At 33.6% G+C, this 11,143-nt stretch overlaps 1 protein-coding gene across 1 annotated transcript; it reads left to right on the forward strand.

Moving 5' to 3' along the window:
- Positions 1–8,521: 8,521 nt before the first annotated feature.
- On the forward strand, positions 8,522–8,944 carry HELRODRAFT_171807 (hypothetical protein; the record flags this gene model as incomplete). Its single annotated transcript, XM_009018475.1, has 2 exons — positions 8,522–8,651; positions 8,745–8,944. The coding sequence occupies 2 exons, from the start codon at positions 8,522–8,524 to the stop codon at positions 8,942–8,944; spliced, it is 330 nt and encodes a 109-aa protein (XP_009016723.1).
- Between the last annotated feature and the right edge of the window lie 2,199 nt (positions 8,945–11,143).

The raw sequence follows: 11,143 nt of genomic DNA on the forward strand, positions 1-11,143 counted from the left end.
GTCGTCATGTTGTGGATTGTCCTGATGATGGTATCGATGATGATGATGATGATAACGATGATGATGATGATGACCATAATGTAGATGATGATGGCGTAGTTGTTGATGATGATAATAATAATAACAGTGATGATGATGATGTGATGGTGTCTGTGATGATGACGATATTGATGATGATGATGATGGTGGGGATGATGACGATGGCGATAATAGTGAGAAGAATAAAAATGATGAGATCACTGAAGAAAAGATTACACTTGCGAGATAAAGATTAGTTGTTTACCGTTCAGTAAGCTGATGGTACGGCTGATGGTGCGTTCGATCGCTTGTAGTTTGGTGATGAAGAAACTGATCATCTTAAGATCGGTGAGATGATGATGGTGGTGGTGGTGGAATAGAGAGTGAGTAGAGACTTATCCATTCTTATTGTTTTGCCTCTGAGAAGGGCATTCGAAGTATTTGGAACGAATAAGTAGCCAGAGAAAAATGAAGAAACGAATGGGGATACAATAATAAATGCATTAGCAAATGAATATGAAGGGTACGTAAAACTTGAAATTTTATTTAAAATAAAAATATTATTATTCACGAAAATTTGCAGAATCTTTCTGGATATATATTTTGAAATAAGGGTAAACGACAGAAAAGTGAGACAAGTTGGTTGAAAGCTTGTGAGTTGTAGATAGTAGTAGACAAGCAGTCTGACAATGTTCTTTCTCACCTAGTATTGCACGGAAGATTGCAAGCAACTCTGGAAAAGTATTTAGAGATTGAAATGAAATTCAAAACAAGTTTTCCCCAACTTGTTGCTGCTCATTTTCCATTATGAAAAATCACAATTTAAATTTGTTTTTTTTTAAGTTTAAGCTAGATTGAAATAAACCGATTGACAAACATGAAACAGATCATTATTAAATATCATTTAATAAGTTTTATAAAAACATTTTATTTATATGTTTACGTATAAAGAGAGAGAAGAAGGGGAGAGAGAGATGGAGAGGGAAAGAGAGAGAGAGAGAGAGAGACATATAAATAATTAAAATGAAAATATCCCGATATAAAGCGTACATTCGGTTGGAGTGCATCGACACAAGAACATCGATAGGGAAGAAGAAGAATGAATGACGGCATGTGAAACATCTCCCAATAAATTTGTTCTGCACTTCGATCTTGAATCGTCTCCAGCCAACGATTGCGTCTCCGGCCCACATTACGTCCAGCGGGCGTGCTACCTCGCAATATGAATGGGCAGACATGTTTAGGTGCAGAAGATACGATTCAATAGATTCTTCACGTTTGAAAGGTGTAAAAATGGAAAATATAAAACATTTTACACTGGCTGGTAGTTTTAGCTTCAAATTTAAGTTTAGAAAGCATTACAAATAATTTTTGCATTGTTTCCTTAATATAAAAAACAGTGAAACAAAATGTTGCTCCAATAAAGAATTAGGTATAAATTAATACATGACACAAGAGAATTCTGAAATAAATTTTGTTCATTAAAACATTTTTCGGCCTATATATAGATTGTCTGAAGTAAAAGTTGTTCGTGGAATTGTGAACAAATTCGAAATCACACCATCCTCATCACATCATCCTCATCACATCATCCTCACCTCATCGTATGATCATCGTGTGGTACCTCGCTCCTCCATACATGCTCACGCTCAGTCAGTCTTCAGTTGGGTAATCAGCGGATTCCAAAAAATAAATAACTTTTAAAAATTTTAACAAACAATAATTTTTTAAAAACATTTTCCATTAAATGATGAAGCCCAGAAGTGTTTTATTTCAATTGAAATGTACCACGAAATCCAACTCTTCCATGAATAGATTAATCAACTTATTTAAAAGTTTGAATTGTTCAGTCAATTTATGAACTTAATGACGCTCCAATTTTATGTGGGACACCACATCAATTTCAGCAATGCTGTGAATAAGCTGTTATACACACGCGAAATAAAACTCTTATTATGTGCTTTTGTGTTATTATGAATTATTATTATTATTTTTTGCTGCATACTACCTACACACACACACACACACACACACACACACACACACACACACACACACACACACACACACACACACACACACACACACATACACACACACACACACACAAACACACACACAAACAACACACGCACTACACACACACACAAACAACACACGCACTACACACACACACACAAACGCACACGCACCACACACACACACACACACACACGCATACACACACATATATATTGATATACAGCCGCACACGCACGCACACATGCTGGATGAGGCAGGCACGCCTACTTAACCTCACCGCATTTCGTGAAGAACAGATGGCGTTGACGATCGTTTGATGTTTACTGCTCTACACATTCACATATCATACGATCTGCTCACGCAACACACAAACATCACATATACTACAAGTACACATGCACACACACATCACACCTACATACATACGCACATACACATCTCAGGCGTATACTACAATTACACACAAACACACACATCACACTTACACACACCACACCTACACATCTCGGACATATACAACAATTACACACATATACACGCCTAACTCACACACACACATTGCACTGCACACACCACGCGCTAACTTCGCTTTAAATTAAAAACGTTCGTACAATTAATATTACTTCCGTGCAAACAACATAAACGCTTACTTAAATTTCACATATCACACTCATTTACACACTAACATTTCACACACATTCACATATTCACACAACCACATACGAAGCACTCCCTGTTCCATCTTTTTATTGTCTGCCATTTTTTATTGGCACCGTCAATGCATTTCTTTTTTATTTTAAAGTTTTTCATATTGCTTTCTTTTAATGGAAAACCTTTAGAAATTTCAAAAAGGATTTTATATTCCTACAAACTTTTTTCCAAAAATGAATATTATTGCCGTGGTAAAATATAAAATATACATTCACGTCACGTCGTTCCGTTAGAATCTGTCACAGAATTTAATAATTACAGTAAATGGAGAATAAGCACATTTAATCAGTGGAGGCATACTTTTGCAATAAACTACTCGAACGATCATGATGATGATGATGATGATGCCATTCTTCTTCGTGCCCTTGTGACGTCACCGCGCTGGCTGGCATGGTGTCTGTGAAATAAAGTGCACCCTGCAAAAATCTGTTGTACGTTCTAATTTAAAATAAAATTTTTTTTAGCACTTTTAAGGAATTTAAAATATTTTATTCTTCTTAAAAATAATAAGAAGTTTGTTTCAAAAGTTAACTCGTACATTAAGTAATCACAGGAAATTTTTTAATTATTTAATTAATCTCTAGTTATTTAATTATTTACGTTTTCTTTAATTTATTTAAATAATTTTATTTCACAAAAAATAAAAATTAGATAGCATCATTAACAGTGAATGCTATATTCTAGGCGCCCTCAAATTCAAATTGAACCAATTTAGAAAATAAGTAAATAAAATAGATTAGATTTCGTTGCAAAGTTACAGCTAAGATAATAATTATAGTGTTCGTTCAGTTATAGTAAACAAAAAATGGAATGTTCGTTATGATATAATTGGATCGAAATAAGCAGATATATTATATATAATATATAATATAATACTTTTTAATGATAATTTTTAAGATGAAACAAAGTAAAAATTAAAAATAAAGAATGTACATTAAAATTGTCTAATATAGAAAAGCGGCAGTTCAAAGCAAACTAAAAAACAAACAAAATAGGTTTTTAATTGACTTTAATTAAAGATGTTGTAAGACTCGATCTCCTTCAGGTAAGAAAGATGTTCCAAGTTTTCCGAGCGTAAAAACAGAAGTTTTTACTGTTTTTCTTGTTGTTTTCAGCTGAATTTGATTATAAAATATAAAAATAGGAATATTAAGGTTTTTGCATCATGAAAAAAAATGGACAAATTTGTAAGCTAAATTAATTTTAAATATTTTATAAATTAAGTAATTTTTTAAATATTTTTTTCATATTTTTGAAAACAAAACATCTCAGGTTCCAATAAAATTTTAATTCGAGAATAATAAATTTTTTTATAAAAAAAAATTGAATAATCCAAAAGTGAAATTTATCGTACGATAGTCTTTATCTCGGCTATCTATTAACGCCACTATGGAATTTTTCAAATCTTTAATTGATTTCTATATTTTAATAGAAATATTTTGTGTTTTAAAAATTTTGAAATTAATAATTTCATTTTAAAAAAGCGATTTTATAAAGTATTTTATATTTTTTTAAATTAAAATTAAATTAAACTTCATCTGTCCAGATAAGCACTTCGTCTTCTCACAGCACGTCAATTATTTCTTAGAACAATCTCACTTATCCATCCAATTTCGCCATTCCTCGCGCTTTTTAACGTTTCCCACTCTTGGTAGCAGCGTCTATAATGTCTCAATCTCTTGCTGCTCAAAATGATAGGAACAGTGGATTTTTTTTTAATTTTCTTCAAAACAATTTGGCCATATTAAATAATATTCACACAATATATTTCTAATAACATGTAAAACACAATAATGTAAACAAATTTGTTTAAAGCGTTATATGTCTTAGATAACAGAATAATAATGATTTCAATGATTTAAATGCTGGATCAAAATGATAGAAACCAAGGAGAAAAAATTATTTTTCAAAGTGTATAGTGAATAGAATAACTGTCAATAGAGACACCTTGCATTCATGGATTTACTCAAAGATTTTAACAAATTTTCATTAATTTTGTCACACTGCATTAAAATTTCATTTTTTAAATCGGTTAGATTTTCAAATTCTCTTCCATTGGTTTAAACTTGTCTGTCTAACTAAACACAGACTTAAGAGTTTTTTGAACAAATTTCCAACATGACGAAGTTGGTTCAGTTTAATTTAATAAAAAAAGATGTTTGGTTGACGGCTGTTTTGGGCCGGCATGCTAATGCCATCTTCGGAGCATAAAATGTTGAAATGTTAAAATCGTATAGAAAACTAATAGCGAGAATAAAACATAAAATGTAAATGTTAATAAATGTTTTTGCAGTGAATATGAGATTATTACCTAAAAGTAAAAAATATATTCACTGAATAAAAATTAAAAATTCATAGTAAAAATAACAAGTCTAAAAGGTTTCGGAGTTGTCTGCACGTAGTTAGTGAAATGAGAAGTAATTCAATGAAATGGTACACGCGTAGCGATAAATATGGAAGGACAATGGATGGATGGATGTTGAAGAAATAACTTTTTAAAGTAGTTTTTAATATTAGAAACAACGTTTGTATTGGTTGTTGTAACACGTGCAATTCATACACTTTCTTACGTGCATTCCTGCAGCCAAGCACAAAACTCGATTATGTGAGTATATTTATTGCAGATCTTAAAAATAGAAGTTAGTGAGCATGGGACGTCAGTTTGGCGGCGAAAAGATACGGACCGATGGGTGGATGATCAGCTATGGTAGGGTGCAGTACGATGGTATTTGTGTTTGATAGGAAAAAGGTGCTACAAAGTCTCCATATCGAGTGGAAATTTGGAGGGCGCAGGGAAAATTATCTACCTGATTGTTGGTTTGTTAGCGAGAACGAAAAGGGCTTATTTAGTTAGAGTCGTGCAGAATTAGAATAGTGGCAGAGATCAGAGTATGGCTGTGTTGTTGTCGAAGACTGTTCCTGTGACTGATATGTTATGTCCTTTCTTGAAGTGGTCCTTGGTGGGCATGCATTGTGTCTAATGCATTATCCACAACAAAATTAGCATCTAAATTGGACACGAAGATTTTTCAAGGTTGTTTGTTGTAGTGGCCAGGCTGTTTATGATAACAAGCTGTTGTGTTCTGCTGGTCTGATCGTAACCTATTAATAACTTGATAAGCTTGCTTCTGTCGGTGGCGATGAGATTTGATTTGATGATCCGTTCTACAAGTTAAATTATATTTTTTATAAAATAATTGATAATTGTCTAACTGGTGAAATAGAAATTAACAGTGTGAATACATACCTGGTTACTAGATGATAAAATTGTTGATGAATAAATACAAGGAGTCTGTGAAGAAGTTGTAATAATAACTACTGGCGCCCCATTGGAAACCTTTAGTAATGTTGTCTAAGAAGACCTCAAGATGTTATGAGTAGCTAAAAGGGTTAAAGGTCTATTGCATTTTATTTAAGCTAAAAAAGTCATCAACACACAAACAGCTCACATGAATACATGCTAAACGAAGCATCACGCCTATACGCCTGTAGCATGTTAGGCGGGGATCTTTTTGTCATATTCGAACCCAGTAACTGCGAAACAGCACGAAGCAACCTTAACTAGTCGGCCATCAAGTCGAGTTACGAAACAAATACATAAAATAATTTTGTAAGATATGAATTAATCAGCTGTGTTCCGAAAAGAGTAAAAATATTTATTTTCTATCTTAAAAAAATTACGAGCAGGTAGAATGTTAAACTATGAAGAGCATAACTTGCTTCTCAGGAGTCACGATTAAAATCTAGCAGCAGTGTCATTTACATCCATGCACGCATATATACAGATGCTCTTACACACACATACACACATACAGAGATGCACACATAGACACAGAAAGACAGGCATAACAAATTCATAAAATAAAAACATGACATGACGTGTACGAGTATGGCTTCGTGTTGTTAAAAATGATGTTGTCATTAAATTTATGATCGTCCACTTTTAAGGCTTCTAAGCAGGGGGCTTTTAAGTTTCATTTCTTTTTTATGTGCATCGCAACAATTCATCTTATTCTTTGTATCATCACTTTCAATGTTTTCGCGCTAGTTTTCACCAGAAGATAAACAAAAAACAACATACGCAGGGCTTTATTACATTAAACGTCACGTTTCAAGGCGTAAAAAAATTTTAATTTTCGAATTTGCAATGCATGAAATTATTTTATGAAATTTTCATATCGAAGTCGCACTGAGAAACCTTCGATATATTATGATTAGGAGCTTTTTAAAGTTTCTCAACAGTTGCCTGTTAAAAAATTTCTTGCCACACGTCAGTCTGGCTGGCAATGAACCTGCGCGAAATTTATACATTATATTCGTACTTCCTTCATTCAACTTTGTTTAACTATGTTATTAACTCAGTAATATTTTCAAGTTTAAACACGACAGCATTATTCAATTTAAATACATATTTGTTGATTCGTTTAGCTCAATTTCATCAAATATGCCGTTTATATGTTTTGTTTGTTTTGCTCTGATAGCCTGCATCACAAACAACTCGGAAATGTTTTTGGAGTCTTCAGTGATATTTTTATGAAAAGTAACAACGGCGCCCTGCAGTTTGTGTTTCTAATTTTGCAGGCCTCTCTGACGTGGGCGGGCTGCCGGCGGCAACGAACAAAGAATGTTGCAATGTTTCAAATGAGATGAAAATGTTGTGAGGTGAGGAGATTGAAATTTCTAAAAAGATATTTCAGCAGTTTTCATAATTGTTGAAATAATTTATCTTGCAGATTTTATTACATATTTGAAAATTGAACATTCACTTGCATTTCAATTGAAGTCGTCATAAATTCGATTGAACAAACATCTGTCTTGCAACTTACAACAGAGTAGATTGTTCGGACTAATAGCCATCCACCCAGTTACGAGCAATCTTGCAAGGAAGTTTCACACCGAACAAATATTTATAAGGACACGAAAAACCCGTAGATGTAAATAATTTATAAAATATAATTTTCTATTGACCTTTTAATGCTGCAGTTAAAAACACAAATATATATCTACGAACGAAACTGTCATTTGGATGACCTCATACGATGGCGATATGTGCATATTACTTGCAATAATGTAATTTAAATTTATATTGCACAGTGAAACAACACTCTATAAGGTAAAGACGTTAGAAAGTGATGGAAAGTAAAATCGTTCGTTAAACCGTTGTTCATCTGCTCAATTTGGTTCTGTTATATTGTGCTTGGTGCATTGTGTTGTTTGGCTGCATTGTGTTGTTTGGCTGCATTGTGTTGTTTGGCTGCATTGTGTTGTTTGGCTGCATTGTGTTGTTTGGCTGCATTGTGTTGTTTGGTTTCAATAAATGTCAAACGATTGAATTACAGCGCTCTCATAAGTTTGCTGAGTGTATCATCTAACAAAAGTGGTAGCTAAAGACATTTTATTAGTTGTTTGAGATCGGAGACGAAGCCAAGTGTGGATACTTGCCAGGAATAAATTTGAAGCCTTTGGATTTAAGATAAAAAGGAAAGACAATAAAATCTTCATATTTCTTGAGTAGTTTACAATGCAACTAACTTTCTTCTTCCATAGGTGCTGTAAAATCAAAGCCGAAAGAGATAATAACAGTTGTAAAAAAAAAACTTGAAAACATCAACTATTTTCAAATATAAATAATGAGCTATAAAAAATTTTAACTTGCTTGAATTCAATAAATTTACACTAAATGCCTAAAAATCCCTCTTTGAAGTCTTTGGACCTAAGATAAAAACATATTATGTAGGTTTTTTGCAAAACAATTTAAAATAGACTTAGCATGTCAATGCAGTGTTCAGTAGTTATACAAAGTAATCGGGGTTTTCAAGAGATTCCAGAAGAAACTTGTTTCGTTCAACTTAAAAAGAGTTTCCTCACCTTGAACCTGAGTGAAGCTGCCGACGAGTACGGTTCGGACATGGATGTAGAAATCCAAGCTGATAAGTTTTATGTTAGTAAGATGACTAAATGAGAAAACTTTGAGAATGACGAATTTTTTGTAGATGGTGTGGTTGATTTTGCCAACAACGTAGTGGGAGGTTGTGCTTGTTGTGCAGGGAGGAGGAGTGGACAGAGAGGTTCTGCTTATTTTCAATTGAACGACCACACGTACAAAGTTAGAAAAGAGATGCAGTCGCTGTACATTTCAACAAAGCAGAAGGAAGATGCCGATGCGCGTTCGACAATCGGAAGGCAGGCATGACAGCAGCGGCAGTTGGCGACATTCATTTCATCGCAGAACTTTTTTTCAATGCAATTGAAAATGTACAATGTACATGTCGTGAAGCTTTCTTTGTCAAAAAGTTTTCATTCAATGACAACTGCCCGTTTGCGTAGATGACTCCTTGTAGAAGGACAATTTATCTTCGAAGTGCCGTGCACATATTGCATTCATTGGGGTCGTGGTGGGTGATAATTGATTGCAGCAAAAGTCACAATGCTCTATTTGTTTAAAAATTGTATTACGTCATTTCTAAAAATATCAATTCCACCCAACCAGCATTACTTATCGCGGAGTACGTTAAAAATGAAAGTAAATTAAAGAGGTGAATAAACTATCGACATTATGTACTCATATCTGTTCATATGCATGCAAGTGCCTGCGTTTATATATTATATATATATATATATATATATATAATATACATATGTGTGTGTGCGCGTGTGCGTGTTCATATGTGTGAATGGGTGCGTGTGTGCAGAGCATCCGTTGAACTTGGCGAAGATCACGTTGGAACAATAAAATGTTGAAGGAATGATGGCTCCACAAATACAGATCTCTACTTAGTTTCTTTTTATTTCTCACCCAGCCAACCAAATTAAGTTTTTGTGGAAATAAAAATAATTTTACTTTGAAACGTCTCAGATGCTTATTTATTTTTTCTTATATTTGTATTTGCTTGACATTGTGGTAGCTATTTTGTGTTTCAAAGTTGGATGTAATTGTTAGCTTGCAGTATTGTAGTGTTGCACTATATACATCGCAATGTTTTGCAAGTTAAAATTTTTTTCAAACTGAAAAAATATGAATGAAAAAAAATTTCTCGCAAGAAAGCAAACGAAAGAAAATAAGGTCGGCGATGATGGAGTCAGTGAGAGTGTCGCTCGGAAGGGCGTGATCTGCCAGTAGGTGGCTGACGATGTGATCATCATCCTCCTCCTAATCATCATCATCGTCGTCATCGTCGTCATCGTCATCATCACTGTCACGTATCTTATTTTTTGCTGTTTATTCATTTGTCATCTGTTCATTTGTTTGTATGTTGATTTATTTGTCAGTTTGTTTGTTTGTTGTGTTTTCGTAAATTGAGTTGCCGGTTTGCTGGTTATCTATCTATTTTGTAGTAACGTGGTGATGATGACAATGGTGAAGACAATGGTATTGATAATGATGACTCTGATGATCATAACGATCATGACAATGACGTCGATGGCAATGATGAAGAAGATGATGATGACGACGATGATGATGAAGATGACGATGTTGAAAATGATGATGATAACAAGTATGATGAAGAAAATGACAACACTCTTGACGATATAAACAATGACCGCTTAGTTGCTAATGATGGAGGAAATAAAAAAGAATTAGCAGCGTTTCAATTTCAATCAATTAAAAGACGTACCTTCCATTCATTTCAGTTGCACAATCCATCCAAGGTATTCATTCCAATGAATCATTGCATCGTGTTATACAAGTATGATTATGTCTGAATGCATTCCTTGTTTCATCCTCAGCGGTGTCTGGGGGATCAACAGTTGGCGCTTTTCAAATAATTCTAAAATAAAATAGCTTAAATCATCTTTTAAAGAATTGGTGAATAGTAGACAAATGGAATGGAACACCAAGTAGTGACAATTTATGGAGTAGGTTGGCATAGCCGGATGATGGATGCATGAAGATGAAAACAGATGCATGATGATGAACAGAACATAGATGCTTGATGATGAACAGAATGTAGATGCATGGTAATGAACGTAGATGCATGATAACGAACACAATCGACCGTACAGCTGAACGAGGATGTTTGTCTTTGGCTGATGAAGTTAAGGTAGATACGTTGTATGGGGAAAGCGACAAACTTGATGCACAAATGGACTTGTGACGAATGTAACTGAAAGAATATAAATTATCTTCGGTAGAGTTTTTCTAAACATGTTGTAGAAGAGATAAGAAAGTAAACTGTAGGTTTGAGGATAAATTGATATAATTTAAATAATAAAAAGTAAATTTTGAATAAAAATTTACATTAAAGATGTACGGTGAGCCCAGATGTCATCAAATATGTTCACAGCTGAAAGTTTCACCAATTCATCGATCCGTGCAAATTTCTGATTTCAACATTGTCTCACCGATTAATTTGATACAATGTGTTGTCATTTAGAGCGAGTTATTATTCAA

The sequence above is a fragment of the Helobdella robusta genome (assembly GCF_000326865.2).
Source record: "Helobdella robusta unplaced genomic scaffold HELROscaffold_21, whole genome shotgun sequence".
NCBI lineage: Eukaryota > Metazoa > Annelida > Clitellata > Rhynchobdellida > Glossiphoniidae > Helobdella > Helobdella robusta.